Source organism: Coenobita brevimanus, chromosome 59 (assembly GCF_032717465.1).
Source record: "Coenobita brevimanus isolate Jiangsu-jjx chromosome 59, ASM3271746v2, whole genome shotgun sequence".
Classification (NCBI taxonomy): domain Eukaryota; kingdom Metazoa; phylum Arthropoda; class Malacostraca; order Decapoda; family Coenobitidae; genus Coenobita; species Coenobita brevimanus.
Window position 1 is genome coordinate 30733019 of NC_137012.1, and position 20045 is coordinate 30753063.

At 43.7% G+C, this 20045-nt stretch overlaps 1 protein-coding gene across 1 annotated transcript; it reads left to right on the forward strand.

The window, feature by feature from the left end:
• The first annotated feature begins 2686 nt into the window (after positions 1-2686).
• Positions 2687-19658, forward strand: deltaCOP (coatomer subunit delta). The gene is made up of 9 exons (XM_080274805.1): positions 2687-2756; positions 3647-3910; positions 7018-7230; positions 8131-8310; positions 10859-11040; positions 14659-14788; positions 15272-15455; positions 15629-15945; positions 18309-19658. The coding sequence occupies exons 1-9, from the start codon at positions 2754-2756 to the stop codon at positions 18396-18398; spliced, it is 1563 nt and encodes a 520-aa protein (XP_080130931.1). The 5' UTR covers positions 2687-2753; the 3' UTR covers positions 18399-19658.
• Positions 19659-20045: the final 387 nt, after the last annotated feature.

The window sequence follows — 20045 nt, forward strand, 5'->3', positions numbered from 1 at the left end:
TATTATTATTACTATTATTATTATTATTATTATGTGGTAGGTGGGGGCGCTCACCATCCACTCACTCAATGTAGTGCTGCTCTCGGGTGTCTGCCCTTTCCTCTCCATCCTTCTTTCCTTCCATTCTATTCTGTCTTTCTTTCCATTACCGCGGTGCTATTCCGGTAGGAGGAGGAGGAGGTGGATGAGGGATGGACAGTGGCCGTTCACTCCCCGACGTGTACAGTGGCCGTCGTCACGGTTCCACTCCTGCCTTTGCCTGTGGGTGTGCATACAGTGGCCATCACACCGAGGCGGGCTCCAGATGTGGCTGCAGCAGAAGAACGTACAGTGGCCGTTCCTTCCCCAACGCGTACAGTGGCTGTTGTCGCAGGGCTGCAGGGGGAAGCAGCTGAGGAACATACAGCGGCCGTTCCCTCCCCGGTAAGTCCGATATCGGGCCTTGCCACCACTCTAGCGTCTCCTCCGGGGCTATATTCCCGGGTGGTGACGAAGGGCTTCCACAAGGGAAAGAGGCTGGAGAAGGACTCACGTCACTCGTGTCCTCTCTAGTATGTCCTGAGGCTGGAGCCTTGGGTCGCCTTACCCTGGTACATACTCTGGCTGTAGCCGTGGACTTGCCCGGCGTACGAGGAACAACTGAAGGGCGTACTAGGCCACTCCTTCCCAACCACGTATATAGACCGTCGGTGCGGTGTTGCTCCCGTAGTAGGGGACAAGCCGGAGGCCACACTCTCTCCAGTACGAACTGAAACTACCTTCAGGGGTTTCACTACCCTGGTACGTGCCCCGGCTGGAGCCGAGTGCCTACCCGTTTTACTGAGAGTAACTGAAGGGCGTACAAAGCCACTCCTTCCCCGACACGTACATAGACCGTCGGCGCGGTGTTGCTCCCGTAATAGGAAAGGGCTACACGTACGGTAACAGGGGCTCTTTACCCTGGTCCGTACTCTGGCCGTAGCCAGAAGCTGATCTGTCCGATCAGGAACAACTGAAGGGCGTACAAGGCCGCTCCTTCCCCGCCACGTATATAGACCGTCAGCGCGGTGTTGCTCCTGAAGGGGAGAACAGCAAGAGAGGGATGCACTGGGGCAACTCTCTCTCTCTGGTGTACTAAGGCCGGAGCCTTGGGCCGCCTTACCCTTTGTACACTTTGTTAGGCCGTAGCCTTGGGCCTCCTGCCCTAGAGGGTGTAACAAAGCCGTCAATACGGTGTTACCTGGGACTGAATCTTGTTCAGTCCCACCCCTATTCTGACGACCATTGCTCCGCCCGCAATGTAGTTTCCTTTCCCTGGTCACTCTTGATCGGAGTCACTAACCCCTCCGTTGTGTCCTCCTGGGGTGGTGGTGCGGTGGCGGCCCGGTGGTGGGGTGGGGGGTGGTGAGGTGGGAGGTCCGGCGGCGGGCACGGCGGGCATTTTAGTATAGACCTCTGCAGGATGGCTCCCCCTAGGGCCTCCCCCTCACCCCTGGACACCAGAGTAAATTATACCCAGGAACCACGGGTAAATAGTGACGTTAACGCTCGTTGTATCACGAACAGTCAAGACGGGAAGATAACAGTGAATAGTGACAAAGTGAGGGCCAGAATAATACCAGTGAAAGTTACCACTAACCTACTAAAGCCCGATACCCGGCAGAATAGAAAATAGCCTGAGTCCCAGATAAGAGAACTTATAGTAATTGTGAACCAAGACTAGGGTGCGCGGAAGAATCAAAAGTCTGTAAGTGCCGTCGCGACTAAGGAACTCCATCAAGTGTCGCGATCCGCACCCTGTCTAGTTACGGTAGTATTCACCCCTCTGACTCTTGGCCCTGTTCATCCCCAGTGCATCGGACTAAATTTATATAATACTAATTCTGCCTAAAGACGAAATAAGGGTATCGCGATATTATAACTAACAACATAAGTGTACATGCAGAATACTGTGTCTCAAGTGTAACTGTAAATCTTGGTGTTAAAGGCTTACTCTGTGTCCCTGTCTACTGTATATCCAATACCTCTCTGTGTTATATTGTAACGACGTAGGAATTAAGACAATAGATGTGTTAAGGTAGGCTATACTGCCTGGTTTTTATGTCCTGTTCCTTTGTGGGTGCTTTACTTCCGGTCCGGAAGGAGGACCCCGCTCAGTCGCTGGTGTTCTTAGGGCGAGAAGTCGGCCTAAAAACACCCAGCATAACAGGTGCTACCAAAGTATACATACTTCGGATGCTACTACGTGAATTCGTCCCTATCCAGCACAGTTAGGCGTCCGAACACTTTGGGATAATTTTATAAACTTTCCCAACATTAACCGTGCTTCTATGTACGTTTATCTTCATTCATACAACTAAAATCCAATCCACAGCTAAAACATACGAAGATTGAAGTGATCTGTATGATAGTCAATAGTTTACAGAGTACTGTATATTGGAAAAAAAAAAAAAAAGACCGTTTGTAAATAAAGCTCTGACACGACATCAAATCGAAATATTCCAATTTGTACTACATGAACATACCGGTTCTTCTTACGTTATACGGACTGATCCACTGTTATTGCATATTTCTGATTTACAAAAATTTTGTATAAACTAATTAATCCTATTTAGCAATCAGAAATAGGAGGAAAAAGAAAATAATTCGGACACGTCAACCACAATCGCAGTGTTCCAGTTCCTCCATAACAGAGGGCCAGGGGTCGACATAATCGGGAAAACAAAACACCTATATTGTAGTTCACTGGGAGCTGAAGCCTCGCAGTATTTATCATGGTAGGTTGATAGGGCAGCCATGATATTAAATTAGCCAGACTAATAAATAACGATGAGTAAGAGTGGACGTATTGGTGAATTTGGTGGCCGATTTCAGGTTAGCTGGTTCTGTCATCACCGTCGGGGGCCGTATACAGCCTGTAATGGTCAGTTTTTCTACGGAAGTGAGCCACTTCCATAACGTTAATGCTGAATTATGGTTCCATGAAGCTCAGTGAGCCTTAGGTTTAAGGTAGGATTGTCTTCTTTGCCATACCCTGCAGTGTAATGAAAAAAAAAAAAAAAAGGGCTACACAAGAAAAATGCATCAGGCACAGAAAACATAATGGTAAACTAGAATAAAATCAGGGTACAGTACACTAAGCTAGAATAAAATCAAGGTGGACACTCGCAATTCCTCACGGCATCATGCTGATTAACCGCTAGCTCCTTGACTCTGATCATTTCACTGGGGCTGGCAAAGCTGTTGCACTGCACAGTACATCTTGTGTGGTTTAGTGGCATACCCTGATGAGCCTGAAGCAGGTAGGGAACAACCACAAAAGACAGCACGTTTTCTGCCATAACAACTATACGAGAGGAGCTGTTCGCTGCACGGTCAACACGCGGGAACTGGGAATGGCAGAGGGGGTCTTTAGCGGATGATGGGTGAACTACTGAGCCAGACAGAGTAGCACCACAGGGCTATTCCTGCCCAGGCGGGTGAAAATGTTCGCGTGGCCATAATTTCTACCCAGACGCAAGCATTTTATCTGGACAAAATGGAAAAATTTACGTACAGTTGTTTGATACAGCCAGATCTCAGCGTCTGGGGTATGGATCATACGGATAATGGACGTCCAGACAAAATGGTGATTATTGTATGCTGTACTATGTTTGTATTTCTGCAGGTGTTGCTGGCAGCTGCAGTTTGTACCAAGAGTGGGAAGGCACTGGTGTCCCGCCAGTTTGTGGAAATGACAAAGTCACGCATTGAAGGCCTCCTGGCAGCCTTCCCCAAGCTGATGACGGGTGGACGACAACACACCTTTGTGGAAACAGAGTCAGTTCGCTATGTCTACCAGCCACTTGATAGACTCTACATGGTGCTCATCACTACCAGAGCATCAAACATTCTTGAGGACTTGGAGACGCTTCGACTTTTCTCTCGAGTGGTAAGTCAGCAGGTTTTAGTACAACAGTAGTAGTAGTAGTAGTATTGTAATAGTTTTATCAGCATCAGACATTGTGGAGGATTTGGAGTTAGATTTTTCTCAGTGGTAAGCCCTGTCTTGTAGTAGTAATTTTATCATCTCCTTGATAGATTGCATGTGGTGCTTATTACCGTCAGAGATTCAAACTTTCTAGAGGATTTGGAGCGGCAATTGAAAGGGTAGCAATGGTTGTAGTAATAGCCGTGGTAGTTCATCAGCTGTTTGATTAATTCTATATGGTTCTCATCACTACTAGAGCATCTAATATTCTGAAGGACTTAGAGACACTCAGACTTTTTTATCAAGTGATAAGTCAGTTGGTTGATTTCTGTAATGATGTTTTGTCCCTTCTGATGTGTGTATTGATGTCACTAATGACATTTATGGCTCTGTCTTGATATCTCAAGTTCAGTACAAGTCAGAGTATTGTGTGTATTTATGTATGTGTGTTAACCCCTTCTTTACCGACCCCTGCCCCCAATGTAAACACTACGTTTACCTCCCATACCGACCTGATAGCTCCCTCTCCCATAGTGTGAAGGGCAGTGTATATTTTTTGCCACGTCGAAACTATTCACTTGTATACTGATGATCACATAAACCCAGCATGATGTTGGTAGTAAAAAAAGATTATAAAATAAATCATTACGGTATATAAGTTTACATGTCTTATGCTGAAGTACTATTACCCAGGTAACTACTGTACAAACTGACTTGAAAAAAATGTCCTGCACAGATTGATGGCTTATTTATTTACCGTGTAAGCTGAGCATGAAGTATATGGACACACGTGATGGTGATGGCGACCTTGACCCACTTGTTGCCGAGAGTGCAGCGTCACTAAGCTCGCTACTAATTTCCTCCTCCTCCTCACTCACATCAACCTTGCTATCATTTTCAGGATCACAGTCATCTACTGACACATCAGACACTGCTGCATCATCATCTGATAAATCTAAATAAGTATCCTCATGAGGAATAAACTCGTCACTATCTGAATCCACCAGAGTGCCATGAGAGAAAAATATCCTGTACACCTTCTCTCGTGGTCAAGTGTGAGGTAACTGACTCTCTCAGGCAGGCCATGGGGTGTAAATTTTGCCATATGTCAGCAGAAAATATAGTATGATATCTGTAGTAGAAATTATAAATAAAATAATGATTGGTCTAAGAGAGGTTACATGACAGATGAGTAAGCAAGCCATTGGTGCCACCGCAACTCAGTCATGACATATCTTATGATGTCAGAACTTCGTCACAGTCTTTGTTGTCAAAACACAGAGCTGTTGCTAACACGAGGTCCTCAGAAACAGCCTTACCGGGCTACTCTGAGGCCCATCAGCTGCCATTCATTAGAGGGTGTACCAGCGTACCACGGTAGCGGTTCCGGTATCTCACGGGTGTTTACAGGCGATGTACAGGGGTGCATCAAAACACATTTTCAGTAAAGAAGGGGTTAAGAACATGGAATAAATGGGAAGCTTTTGAATGCCATGAAGAGTATGCTTGAGGGTGCTAAGGCTGCAGTGTGTGTGGATGGTGAGGTGAGAGAAATTTTCTGTCTAAAGGTTTGGATTGAAACAGGGATGTGTCATGTCTCTGGTGGTTCAGTCTTTATATGGATGGGGTTATAAAAGAAATACAAGGTAAGGCAGTGGATGTTGGAGTGGCCCTAATGAGAAAGGGCCATTTTTGGAAACTTCCAGTAATGTTGTTTGCAGTTGATACTGTATTGTTAAGTGAAGATGAAGGGGAACTGCAAGGCTTGGTGAATGAATTTTGGAGAGTATGTAAGAAATGGAATCTAAATAGGGAAAAGTAAAGTTATGGTCTTTGAGAGGAATGAAGTCATTGAATATATAGTGAGGTTGGATGATGAAATGGAAAATGTGAGTGCATTCAAGTACTTAGGTAGTGTGATGAATTAGTTTGGAAGTTGGAGGATGAAATTTATGGAAGAGTATAACAGGGAAGAAAAGTTACCAGCTCTTTGAAAGCAGTGGTAAGGAACAGGGAAGTGGGCATGGAAGTAAAAAAGTTGCTGCATGATAGTATTGTGTTACCAACCCTAACACATGGAAGTGAAGCTTGAACCTTGTTGAAAGGACACAAGTCAAGAGTGAGGGCAGTGGAAATGAGTTATTTGAGAGGAGCATGTGGAGTTACATGGAGAGACAGACTGACAAATGAGGAAGTGAAGGAACATTGTGGTGTGGATGTTGATGTAATATAAATCTGTTAGGAGAAATACACTGAAGTGATTTGGCCATGTCCATAGGCTGGAGAGTGAGAGATAATGAGGAGAGTGTACAGTATGTGAGTGAGGTGGAGAGGGAGGGGGAGGCCAAGGATGAGATAGAGGGATGAAGTGGAGAGGTGTAGCCTATGAGAGAGGGGAGGGTGAGCTGGTGGGAGGGCGGTGGAATGGCAGGGGGCAAGGCGACATGGAGGCAATTTGTTTGTTGTCACCCCTTATAGGATTGAGGCATCTGGCAATAGATTGTGTGTGTGTGTGTGTGTGGGTGTGGTCAGGTGATGAGGTGGACTGGACTCAGGATTCTGGAGGCTTGAATGAGAAAGTGGTCCATTAACTTGGGCAGACCTTTATTTAGTTTCTCCTTCCTCTCAGGCTTTTTTCTTTCTGCCATCATCCACTCACTTGATGTAGTGCTACCTACCTCTTCCTTAGCCTTTATCATTCTTTTTCTGTGTCTGTCCTCCTCTCTTCCTATTTCTCCCATCTTTCCTGTCACTTCTTATTGCTTTTCTTTCCTTCACAGGTGGCTTTACATTGAGTGACAAGCCAAATGGTTTCCTGTAAGCCAAGAAACCATTTACAACGCTGGGTGGTTACCATATAGCCAACCCATATGTGCTCCCTACATGTCAACAAGTGGGTTGGTGGAGGGTTAGTGCCCCTCCCTGTAAAATAAGTAACTCAAAGTCAAGTGGCCACCCCTTACGGGATTATGGCGTCTGGCAGTAGATAGTAGATAGATAGATAGACCTCATTTCAATTCAGGAGAGGGAGAAGTCTGAGTGGTGGTGATGATTCATTTTGTTGTCAGATCCCTGAGTACTGCCGCAGCATGGATGAGAGTGAGATCCTGGACAATTCCTTCAACCTGATTTTCGCCTTTGATGAAATTGTGGCTCTGGGTTATCGGGAATCCGTGAACCTGGCTCAGATTCGTACCTTTGTGGAGATGGACTCGCACGAAGAGAAGGTTTACCGGGCCGTCCGTGAGACTCAGGAGAGAGAAGCACGCACAAAGATGAAGGTACTGTATGTTGTTTTTGTGGCTCCAAGCTCACCTAAACATGAACCAGTTTGGACTGTAGGCTTAGAGATTTTCTTCCCCTGTAATCCACGTTGCTCCATTTTGGGGGATGGAAGGGAGCTGAGGAGTGTTTGCCTAACTGGGCATTGGAGCCACCCTGTTAATCCACTGCCACCACTTGAAGGCATCCCCTCTAGCACAGGGAAAAGAGAGTACAGTGTAATCCAAAAAGACAATATGTACATAATAAAATGCAAAATGAGTGAGTAGAAGTTAGCTGACATGCTAAAGTTTTACACTGTCCTTTAAAAAAATATTCGCCAAAAAAAAAAACTATTTAAGAAGTAATAATAGTTTTTGCTTCAGTACGTAGCAGAATAAATTTCCATTCCAGTAATACATTATTTATTGTATATTCTTAAATAATAGTGCTGCACATATACGCAAGAAAAAGGAGCATTAGTGTTCAGCGGGAGGTCAAGAGGTGTACATCCTACTTGTGAGGAACCTCACACCACACTGGCCAAGCAAACCAAGTGAGCACGCACGCACCAGCTGTGGCAGGCATAGCTCCACCCACTTTTGCCCGTCATCCAAAAAAAATGACGACTCCCTAAATATTTCTTTAGAGATTACATCAGATGATGGGGAAAGTCGTCATACTGTCGTCTGAGGTTGACAAACGTATGACGACCCAGATCGTCATTGGTAAGTCTAAGGGTTACGTTTAGCTTTTTTTTTTTTTTTTTTTTTTTTTTTTTTTTTTTAAGGAAAGATTTGCAGGTTCCTGGCCTTTTGTTCCTTCTTCCTCACATTAGAAATTGGGGGGGGGGAAAGAAGTCTGGATGATGATGATGATGGTGATGATGAGGATGATAACTGATTAAATACTTACTGCAGGAAAAAGCGAAGGAGTTGCAAAGGAAGCGTTATGAGGAGGCAAAGCGTGGGATAAAGGGCGGACCCGGAGGTTATGGTGGCGGAGGTGGCAGTAGTGGAGGTTTTGGCATGTCTGGAGGCTTTGGAGGTGGAAGTTCGTCATTCCCTACTCCTGCTGACCCTATTACAACCACAGCACAGGTTGGTGGTAGTAGTAGTACAGTAAGAGTCCAGTTATTCAGTAGATCTGATATTTCAGCAGTTTTGAGAAATAGTCTCATTTACAAAAGTCTTTGATTTGTCAGCAGATATTCCGAATCATCTTGGCAGTCCAGGAAGTGTTGTCTGTGACTAATAGGCCTACTGTGTCATTACATTTGTATATGTTCACTAATTTCTGTATTTTTCAGATTCAGGTATAGTACTGTACAGGTATACCCCAGGTTTAGAATGCGGTTGGTTAAGTAAAAATCCATTGTTAGGTGGGGTACCATATCTCGGGGTAGATTCAGCATGTAAAGTGTATGGATGCGTTTTTGAGCCTTGGGTCCCCCCACCACCACCACCACCAAGTCTTAAACCCACCCAAATGAGTAAGAAAAACGAGTTTAAAGCCAATCTAAATGGCCCAACAGCTGTAAAAGAAGCTAACCTAAGCCTAACACTGCTGTAAGTAACTCATAAAACCAACAAATAAAATCTGAAAATCATCAGATATAAGTCTGGAAAAAAACAAGTTTAGTAAACTGTACCCCAAAATGACGATGTTCACCCCACCTAAGGCTAAAACACATTACAGTAATCCCTTTAATATCTGACGTAATACAGCCAAAGGCATGTCTGGGAATTGGTTTTGTCCAGATATTGGGCCCCTGCCTCCTGGACTGGCACTTATGGACCCTAACCCAGCCTAACTTTGAAAGCCACCTAAATAACTCCCTACCGGACATGCATAGCACCTATTTAAGACCCTATTCACACCAATAATGGACATAAAGCATGAAATAAATGAAAAGGAACCAGAGGATGGGGAATTAGAAGTGAATATGGAAAATATTTAGCTTGTACAGGGTACTTACAGCACGTCTGTGGCCGCCGCCTCTAAGGCTCTGGCATTGGTGAAAATACTCTTGAAGTACGTACAGTAATCCAGTGTTGTGCTGCACTTAATTCTTTGCACTGTGAGTTATAATTGTTTAACACTGCACATTCTGTTCTTAATTGTGCTACGCCAGTTTCAACCGCCAGTTTGCTCTCCACACTTAATCCTTTGCACTCTAAATTCTAATTTCTTAACATTGAACAACAATGTAAATTCCATGTGGTCTAGTGGTGAGGTATTGCAGTTTATTCACTGTGTATTCACAAAAACAAGCATGTGTGGCATCCATTGCGGTGAGCATCTACTCACGATGGAAGTTAGGCGGTAACTGGGGAAGGGGGAGGAAGGAAGGGGTGAAGGTGCCGTGTGTAAACACAGCTGTTCAGTGCCGTGTGCCAGTTTCAAATTACAGGTGGGAAAAAATTCGGATTTTCTTATTTTTATTTTTTTTGTTTTCTGGCCATTAGTGGGTTCCGAAGGCCTAGGCCCAAAATGTCCGGAAGTTGGGGTGTCCATGTATTGGGCGTCCGGTTATTACAGGGATTACTGTAATCTGAATCTAGAAAGTTTATAAATCAACCTAAACACAGTTTTAGTCTAAAATATCATCAATATCAGTAAAAAAAATCAAAGCCCATCGTTAAACTGGGGTTTGGCTGTCGTTAGGCTTGGTACGGTGGTATTTCTACCCCCATCATTAAGCCGAGGTAACACATCTTGGGGTATAGTATATCGAGGTATACCTTGATTACAATATTGTACAGTATCATACAGTACATCCACTGCAAATTGACTTAGGACCTACACACAGAATTGCTATGGGAGAGTTGTCTGTCTTTGCTTTGTGTTTCCACCTCCCAAGTGAATGAGATGGAGAGATGGTGTGGTGAAGTATATGAGAGAGGAGGGTGTTCGCTGGGGAAAGGGCAGTGAAATGACGGTTTACAGGGTGACATTAGGCAATTTGTTTATGACCATCCCTTGTGGGACTAAGGCATCTGGTAATAAATAGATAGATAGATAAATACATACATTCTGTTATAGTAAGTATCACAGTCAGACATGGTTAGGTTAATAGAAAATGAGGAAAAGGTTGGGGTTAGGATTGTGAGAGGCAGACAGAAAAAGACCTGGGACGAGTTCATGGAAAGAAGGCTAAGGGACTGAATAGAGAGTTGTACCAGAGATAGAACAGTATGGAGAGCCACCATTAGGTGACCAAGGTTCTTTGAACCCACATTAAATTGACTTCTGTATGCAATCTGTTTACATGACATAATCCGAGTGCACACCAGGGCATGACTGTATTGTTTGTGTGGAGGAAAAATAGGGCATTAGTATGTGTGTGAAGGAGTGTATGACCAGGGTTTGGCAGCCCATTTTAACTTGGCGGTCATTGGATTGATTTTGTGGGATGGGTGAATGTGACGCTAATTGTGTAATGGTGTTGGACCTATTGAGTGGAGTCAGCATTCAAAGGGTTTGATTGGTGAGTAAATGGAAGTGAGGCACATTCATTTGGGCAAACTCTGGTTAGGACTGTCTCATTCTATCAATTTTCAGTCTTTCTTGTGGGAAAGGGGGTCTGAATGAAGATGATGACTATTGGGAAAGGCTGATATTGACGTTACTCCAATAACTTTTCAGGAGACTCGCACTCCAACCATTAAGCCTGCTGGCCCAAACCGTGCCATGAAACTGGGCAGCAAGGCCAAGGATGTGGACTCCTTTGTGACGCAGCTGGAGTCTGAGGGTGAACGTGTTGTGTCCTCAACTGCACCACCAGGAAAGACAGCTGAAGTTACAATGCCAGAAGTGGATGTGGAGCCGTGGGTTTTTATTATTTCTTCTTTCTTTATTTTTTAATAAATTAATTTATTATTATGACTTTTTTGTTATTTTGTAGTAGAAGTTGATGTCAAGCTTTGAGTTTTTAATAATTTTATTATTTTGTTGATTTTGTAATGGAAGTTGATATGGAGCCTTGGGTTTTTATTTTTATTATTTTGTCGAATTTGTGTCGGAAGATGATGTGGAACCGTGAGTTTTTATTTTTATTTTGTATGAGAAGTTAATGTGGAATTGAGTTTTCTTCATTATTTTTGTTATTTTGTTGATTTTATATCAGAGTTTAATATGGAGCTCTTGAGTTTTTATTCTGTATTGTTGATTTTGTGCTGAAAGTTGAGTGGAGCCATGTTTGTAATCTTTACAGTATGACCTCACTTCAACAGACTTTAGTAGACTGGAATTTGCTTTATTCGGAGTCAAGGAGCTGACCGGAATAATTTCTTATATATCAGGAAAACTCAGAAAAGCTTGAAGCGGTCTGGACTGCCTAACCTCAGGGCGGGGCGGCCATATTGTCCGTGCGGTTTGTGTGTTCGTGGGTTGGTTGATGGTGGGCTGGCGGTGTCACTATTGTTCCCCCGTGCTGTGGCCTCAGTCTGACCCACATCATTTCCCCCCACATAATTTTCCTGGAAGTCCCTGATATACTACTCGAGGGTGACGTGTGATAAGTGAAATGCACAAAGTGAACAGCTCTAGTTTTTAAAATCGTAAATAATAAGGTGCATAAAGTGTACATGCAATACAGTATTTGAAACATGTTTAATATTAAGTTACTGTATACCAGTAAAGTACTTTCTAAATGATAAAAAATTAGAAATGGGGTCTGGATGATGATAAATTACAGTCAGGTCAGGTAATTCGCGGTTATTTTAGTTTTAATACCTATTGTGATGTAGAAATTCTATGAATTATAATTTAATAACGTAACTTGAGGGGAAAATTACTTACGAATCTAACCTCTCGGCAAAGTTGCCCGCTACCACTATATTTACACCCGACTGGTCACCAGCAAACACTAATACCCTTTCAAAACAGTATGTAATGCATGTATTTAATGGGAATGAATGGTATTGTAAGGTTCTTACGTACCTCTGATTGACAATAGTGCTTAAGTGAATGGGTGAAGGGGAGGGGTTCCGAGGCTTGAGGCACACTTCGGCCTCTCAGCACAAGATGAGTAAGGTAATAGCGGGGACAACAGGGTGGACTAGTGCATCCTCTTGCTGGTAGGTGTGGGTGGCAAGCACTGTGATTAACTTGTCATGCTTGAATATGAGTGGCTTCTGGCCATGACTGGCTTAAACAACACCGTAACCTGGAAAACTCTTCGGAAATGAGTCGCTTGGGACATCAACCGCGGCTAACAAATTGATTACTGTGACGTATGAAGTGATCGTGGTTTGGCTGGAAAAGTACTGTGAATTAGAAAACCTGCGATATATGCGATTTGACTGTAATGTTATCAGATAGAGCCAGGATTCCTGGGGCTTGATTGGTGAGTGAATGGAGGCATGGCTCATTGTATTGGGCAAATTTAATCTGTCAGGATGTTGCTACTCCTCACCCTGCCGTAGGGTGGGAAAGGAGGTCTGGATGATGATGATGATGATGATTAATATTATTATTATTATTATTACCGGTAGAGCAGGGCAGTGACATGGAGACGATTTGTTTGAAGCCACTCATTACAGGATTGAGGCGTCTGGCACTAGATAGATAGCAGTAGTAAATGGCTGCAAAATGGGAAAGCAGCTGGGGTTGATGAGGTGTATGCAGTGATGATTAAGTGTAGTGGAGAGAGGAGAATGAAGTGCTTGTAAGAGATATGTAAGAAGGCATGGATGAGTGAAACTGTGCCAACAGAGTGGTAAAAAGTTGTGATTGTACGCTTGTACAAAAACAAAGGTGAGTGAAGTGAGTGCAAGAATAATCATGGCATAAGTTTATTGAATGTTGTAGTGAAGGGTAGTGAAGGTATATGGAAGAATTATTAAAGAGAAAATAAGAGTGATGTCAGAAGTCCTAGTGTGTGATGAGCAAGGTGGCTTTAGGAGTCACAGAGGATGTGTCGATTAAATACTGTATTTGCAGTGAGACAAATAAAGGAGAAGACTTGTGAGAAGGACTGTAAGGTGTTTATGGCATTTATGGATATGGAAAAAGCTTACAACAAAGTAGACAGAGAAGGACTGTGGAAGGTTTTGCACATGTATGGTGTAGATGGTAAGCTAGGTGCCATCAAGAGTTTTTGCGATAGTAGTGAGGCATGTGCAAGGGTAAATGGACATCTAAGTGAATGGTTTACGATCAGTGTGGGCATCTGACAAGGTTGTGTGATGTCCCCATGGTTGTTATATATATGGATTGGGTGATGACAGAAGTAAAAACTTGAGTAATGGTGAGAGGGATGGGGTTGGTGATGGATGGTTATGGATGGAATATCTCGAATTTGTTGTAAGCTGATGATGCAGTGCTACTTGTAAATACCGGACAAGAGCTTGGTAGACTAGTGCAGAGTTTTGCTGATGTCTATGAGCGCCGTTTCTTAAGAGTAATGTAGAAAAAACAAAGTGATGGTAATCGAGAGAGAAAGTGACTCCCAGTGTCATGTTACGGTGAATGGAGAGAGACTGGAAGTGGTGAGAGAGTTCAAGTACCTGGGTACAGAGATAGAAAAGAGTGGAAAATGTGCAGAAGTGGAAAGTAGAGTGACACAAGGAAGGAAGGTAGGTGGTGCTATGAAGGCCTTGACAAGAAACAGAGGCTTGATTGTTGCAGCTGCGCAGGCTTACATGAAGGAGTGTTAGTACCAGTTTTAACGTAATGGGTGTGAGACTATGGTGTTGCATGAAAATGAAAAGTCAGAAGCAAGAGCATTGGAGATGGGACTGCTGAGCAGTGTATATGGAGTAGAGAGAGTGGATAGGATACGAAATAATGTGATTCGTAAAAGATACGGAGTGAGGAAGTCTGTGGATACCAGAATTGAAGGACTGCACTGAGATGGTATGGTCATGTGAAGAGAAAGAATAACAGTAGGGTGGTGGAAAGGGTATATCTTAGCGAATTTGAAAGAGGGAGGAGGCGAGGTAGGCCAAGGGGAAGGTGGAGGGAGATGGTGGATGAATGCGTGAGGAAGAGAGGTATTGAAGTCAGAGAGGCTAGGGGACTGAGAAGAGATTGATCTGGCTGGATGAGAATTGTGAAAAGTGCATGATCAGGGATTTGGCACTTGTTTTTAACATGACAGCATTTGGATTGACTCTCTCTGATAAGTTTATGTGAAGCTACTGAATGTGGTGAAGGTTTTTGGCATATTAGATAGAGCCAGGATTCTGGGGGCTTGAATGATGAATGAATGAAAGCGTGGCCCAATGGAGTGGCAAACTCAGGCTGTCTGGACATTGCTACTCCTCACCCTGCCCTAGGGTGGGAAAGGAGGTCTGGATGATGATGATGTAAGGCCTTTGCTTAGTTTCTCCTGTCAAGTTTTTCTTGCTCTCTGGACTTCTCCTTACCTTATCCTTTGCTGGGGAAAAGGGTTTGGGTGATGATGATACTGATGATGATGATGATAATGATAATGGCATCAGGGTGCACATCGTTATGGCGGAGGACCTAATGGTGCGTGCTGGTCGAGATGGAGGCTTGCAAAACATGGAGGTGCAGGGCATACTGAAACTGCGGATCTCAGACCCTGACAACGGCTTTATAAAGGTGCAGGTGAGTATGCAGTGTTAAGATGTAAGTGGTTGTTTCATGAAGGTGTGAGTGATTATGCAACATGAAGGTGGAGGAGGGATGAAGGTGTGAGTATGCAGCATAAAAGCATAGGAGATATAGGAGTGGCTTTAGTTACTGATTTGGTACACATGATTATATATGAATCTGTTGTTCCAGAGGATGGGCTGAAGAGCATGATTGTAAATGTTGAGGGTAGGGTTGTGAGAGGCATACCAAAAGAGACCTGGGATTAGGTCATAGTGTCACCTCAGGGATAAGGGACTAAAAAGGGAGGCTACCAGAGATCAAGGTGCGTGGAGAGCTGCTATTAGATGACCAGCACCAACACATGTAAGCATGTTGGATCTTTTTTAAATGATATGATATGAACCATATCAGAGTACCATAGATCTCTGGAGACCATCTTGCATTCACAAGGCAAAGTTACAGTATCAGTAGTAATAATGACCTTCCTCGTTACAGGTTGAGAACACAGACACACGTGCCATCCAGCTACAGACTCACCCCAATGTAGACCGTGACCTTTGGCGTTCTCGAGGCCAGATTGGCATGAAGCTGTCCAATAAACCATTTCCACATAACACTGATGTTGGTGTGCTGAAGTGGCGATTCCAGACCTCTGATGACTCCCATGCTCCACTTTCTAGTAAGTTACTAGTATAGCTCTTTTACTGTAACGATGCCCAGCTTTTCATTCATTTACATTTTGCAGCTTCTTTCATGTACCTCTACCTCATTCTCGACTTACACCATATGCCTCTACCTCATTCTCGACTTACACCATATCCTAGCCAATCTGTGATTTCATTCTCTTCACAGTCAACTGCTGGCCTCAGGAGAATGGCTCAGGCAGCTGTGATGTCAACATAGAGTACAACCTGGAGATCCCCGACATGGAGCTGAATGAGGTGACCATAGTTATTCCCCTGGCACCTGGCTCACCCTCCCCAATCATCAACGAATGTGAGGGCGAGCATGAATACGACCGGGTGCACTGTTCATTGATCTGGAGAATCCCTGTCATTGACAAGACTGCCCCCACTGCTGCCATGGACTTCACTGCTAGAGGCGTACCCGACAATTTCTTCCCTGTCAAAGTTAGCTTCAAATCCAGTCGGTCCTACTGTGATCTCAAGGTATGTGTTAGGCTGGTTGTTTTCACCTGGTGGAACTTGGCCACTCAAGTTCAGTACTTTCATGGTTTTATAAAACAGGATGAACCCATGTGAGGTAGGAATGAGTTTCCTTGGTTACTACAGTCATTCCTTATTTTTTGCAATGAATAACCAAAACTGCGAATATGTTTCCAGAATTAGAAGTATTGTATACATCTCATGGGGTACGATTTCCATTCCATTCGTAGTGGTAAGCACATGGAAGTCAGTCGCCCTCATTGTATTGTACATAAAATATACAGTATGGCATTAGGTTTCACGCATAATAGGGACCGTGAATAATGCCGTCCAAGTTGATTCTGCCAAAGTTGGGGCATTGACCTCATGGGAAATGGGCTGATGAGAACCAGCCCATAAGAAAACTCACCCCCTAGTGTATTTACTACTTTATATACATCCTTGAGTTGCCTGATATGTTGCTATTAACACATTAAATCATAAAGTAACATTAAATTAACAATAAAACATAAAATACACTTATATTCAATATGTATTAGCAATATTACTGACACATGTAACTCATACGCTCTCTCTGTTCAAACATAACACCCACCAGAAAGACCAGGATGAAGAGCTCAGTGGACTTAATGCAAAGGGGTATCCGAGGCTTTGGGTTGGGGTAGTGGGCCCCATCACTGCCTGCAACACCATCTCCATTACCACCACTCCTTTCTTATTGTACCCTTTGATGCAGCACATTAACTCAGTTATGCCTTTCTCCAGAAGCTTGCATATTTCAGAGTTATGAGCATCTTTCTCCATTTCTCCACGATTTTATGTTTTAACCTGTCATCATACTTGTTCCCCCCCCCCTACCCCCCCACACACCTTGTTAGAGTTTGAATACACGTGGACGTTTTCCTGCCGCCACCTGCATCTGGGGCTTGGCAGGCAGTCTAACTCAGGCCGTCCTAGAGAGAGGACGCACCCTTGTCTGTACCTATTAGAATAAATCTCAAGCTGGCCATGCAGTTTCCATCTCCCTTCTGGTTCTTACCCCAACACACCTTGCAGTAGTTTCACCTTCCCTTTACCACCTGCCGTTTCAGGTTCATGACTTTTTAACATCATTTCCATTATCACCCAGTCCACCTCCGGCTCCATTTGAAGCACAAGGTGACATTTCTGTCAGTTACTAATTAAGGTCGTGAGAGTGTAACACTTAACTTGCAGACACACTGAGCATGTGCAGGAAACAGGCTGAAACTGAGTGTTGGCGCTGGCGTCACCATAGCGAAAGTCCGATACTCGTGCTGCTGGAGAGCACAAAAGCGTTTTTTTGGTCATGAATGTGCAGTCACGGAAATATTTGATGGCTGCCGCCAAAGTGCGATTTTGCCAGTCCGGATGCTGTGAAACCTGGTGCCTTACTGTTATGTGATAACTGAAAAGTTGAAATAACATTGGAATAGCAGAGCAAGTTCAATGCAAATAGCTTTGAAGTTATTTTAGTGCACAGAATGAAAATCGACTGGATATACAGGTTTCCCCCCATATAGGCGATTTTTCTTGGAAATTATTTTAAAAATGCACAGGAAGATATTTTCTGTTTTTCCCCACAGCATCAGCTGTTCCTAGTGGTTCATAAATGATTTTTTTGCATGTTTTCCATGAGAAATACTGTCCTTAATAGTTAAACTGTGCAGTTACCCTGTGTAGGCATGTGTGATGCTGATGGTGGTGATGAGTAAGCAGCCACCTTTTCAACTTGAGTCATAACTCTCCCATTTAGGCACTTCTGAATTACTACTAGACTTTTCAGAGGCAGTTTAGGGATGCAATAAAAGCACACAAAGCTCAGACTAGAGCTCGCATTTATAAGCGAATTTGAAGGAGGGAGGAGGCGAAGTAGGCCAAGGAAAAGGTGGAGGAATATGATGGGTGAGTGTGAGGAAGAGAGGTATGGAAGTTGGTGAGGCTATGGAACTTGCAAGAAATTGAGCTGGCTGGATGAAGTGTATGATCAGGGATTTGGCACCCCATTTTAATGTGACAGCGTTCGGATTGACTCCATTGAATACATTTATGTGAAGCTACAGAATGTGGTAAAAGTTTTTTGATGTATCAGACAGAGCCAGGATTCTAAGGGCTTGAGTGATGATTGAATGGAAGTGTGGCCCATTGGGGTGGGAAGGCTTGGGCTGTCTGGGCATTGCTACTCCTCACCCTTCCCTAGGGTGGGAAAGGAGGTCCGAATGATGATGATAATGAGCCACAGAATATCTTGGGAGGAAAAAAAAAAGGGTACATGCTGTATGTACATAACTTGGTATGTATAACAAGTTCTTAACACTTTCTTTTGCTAAAACATTTATATGTTTCAGGTGGTGGGCGTTGTGAGCACTTCAGATGGAGCACCGATCACATTCTCTCAGGAAACCCATCTGAAAACTAATGCCTATGAGATTGATTAGAACATGAGGCTGCTTCCTTTACCAAGACCCTGGTTTATAAATAAGAACAGGAAATTTACTCTAGGTGGCATAGTATTTTGTGTTAAATCATTTTATTATTAATGGTTTGCATCAGTAACTTACAAAAGAATATTAAGTTGTAATATGCAGGCTAAATCACTTAAAAAAAGGTGTTGCAAAATCTCAAAGCCGTTTAGAGAAGATACGAAGATGTTACAATATATCCAAAGCCATTTAGAGACAATACATGTGAAAGCTGATGCCTACAAGATGGATTAGAGAATGAGACTGCTTCCTTTACCAAGATTGGTTTGTAGGGATAGAGGGTGTATTATTATAGGTGGCATAGGAGGCTTCATTGCACCTCCTCAATAGTTATTTACTTTGCCTTTTACACCCTTACAATCTCTTGTATGTTATCTTTCACGTAAAAAAAAAAAGCCAGATACTTCTGCGTGAAGCTACGGAGTGTGGTGAATGTTTTTGACATATCAGATAGAACCAGGATTCCGGGGGCTTGAATGATGAGTGAATGGAAGCGTGGTGCATTGGAATGGGCAACCTCTGGCTGTCTGGACTTTGGTACTCCCCACCCTGCCCTAGGGTGGGAAAGAAGGTCTGGATGATGATGATGATGATGATATAAGGAGAGATTTACTGAACTGGAAGGAGTTGGTATACTTGTCATGAGCCCCGCCAGTATTAGGGATCAGTCCTAAGCTAAATAGTGAATTGAATATGGAATGTGAGATTGAAGGCATCAGTATCGACATAATTTTCATTCAGTATCATGCAAACTGATTAGAAGAGTGTATGTAAGTGAGGTGGGTGGGGAGAGTGGGAGGAGTAGACCGAGGATGAGACAAATGAATGGAGTGGAGAGGTATATGAGAGGGGGAGGTGTGAGTTGGAGGGAGGGCAGCCAAATATCAGGAGGATTGTTGGCATAGAGACGATTGTTTTTGGCTACCTCTTGCTATATTAAGGAGTTTGGCTATATAGTAGATACGTATATCATACAAATGGATATCATAATGTAATGTACAGAATAAATAGCTAAGGAAGTGGTGCAATGAAGCCTCCAATGCCTCTTAAAGTGCAGCCTTATGTTGATTTAAGTTGTGCTGTCTCATTCCATTCCAGCCCTCTTTTATATACACAATTGTCCCTCACTCAATGTAGTGCTGCTCTCAGGTGTCTGCCCTTTCCTCTCCTCTCTCCATTCCTTCCTTCCTCTTCTGTCTTTCTTTACTTCATTCTTTCCTCATCCTTCTTCCTACGGGTGACTTTACATTCCCTCTTTTGTCTTTCTTTCATTCTTTCCTCTTCCTTCTGCCTGTGGGTGACTCTACACTGGGTGACCAGCCTAATGGTTTCCTGTACACCAGGAAACCATTTACTATGCTGGGTGGTAACCATATAACCAAATTATGGCACCTGGTGGTTTAGTGGGTAATTACAGCACCCCAATTGGATTGAGCTGGTGCAGGTTTATATCCAAGGGGTGATTGGGGTTATTGCTCATGTAATGCCACTCAGGGATGAGTGAGGCTGGTCACTCTCATCTTAAATGTCAGGACCAAGTTGCCTAGCCCCGGGCTTCTACACTTCTCATGGGGCAACGTAGCCTTGGATGATGGATGGATG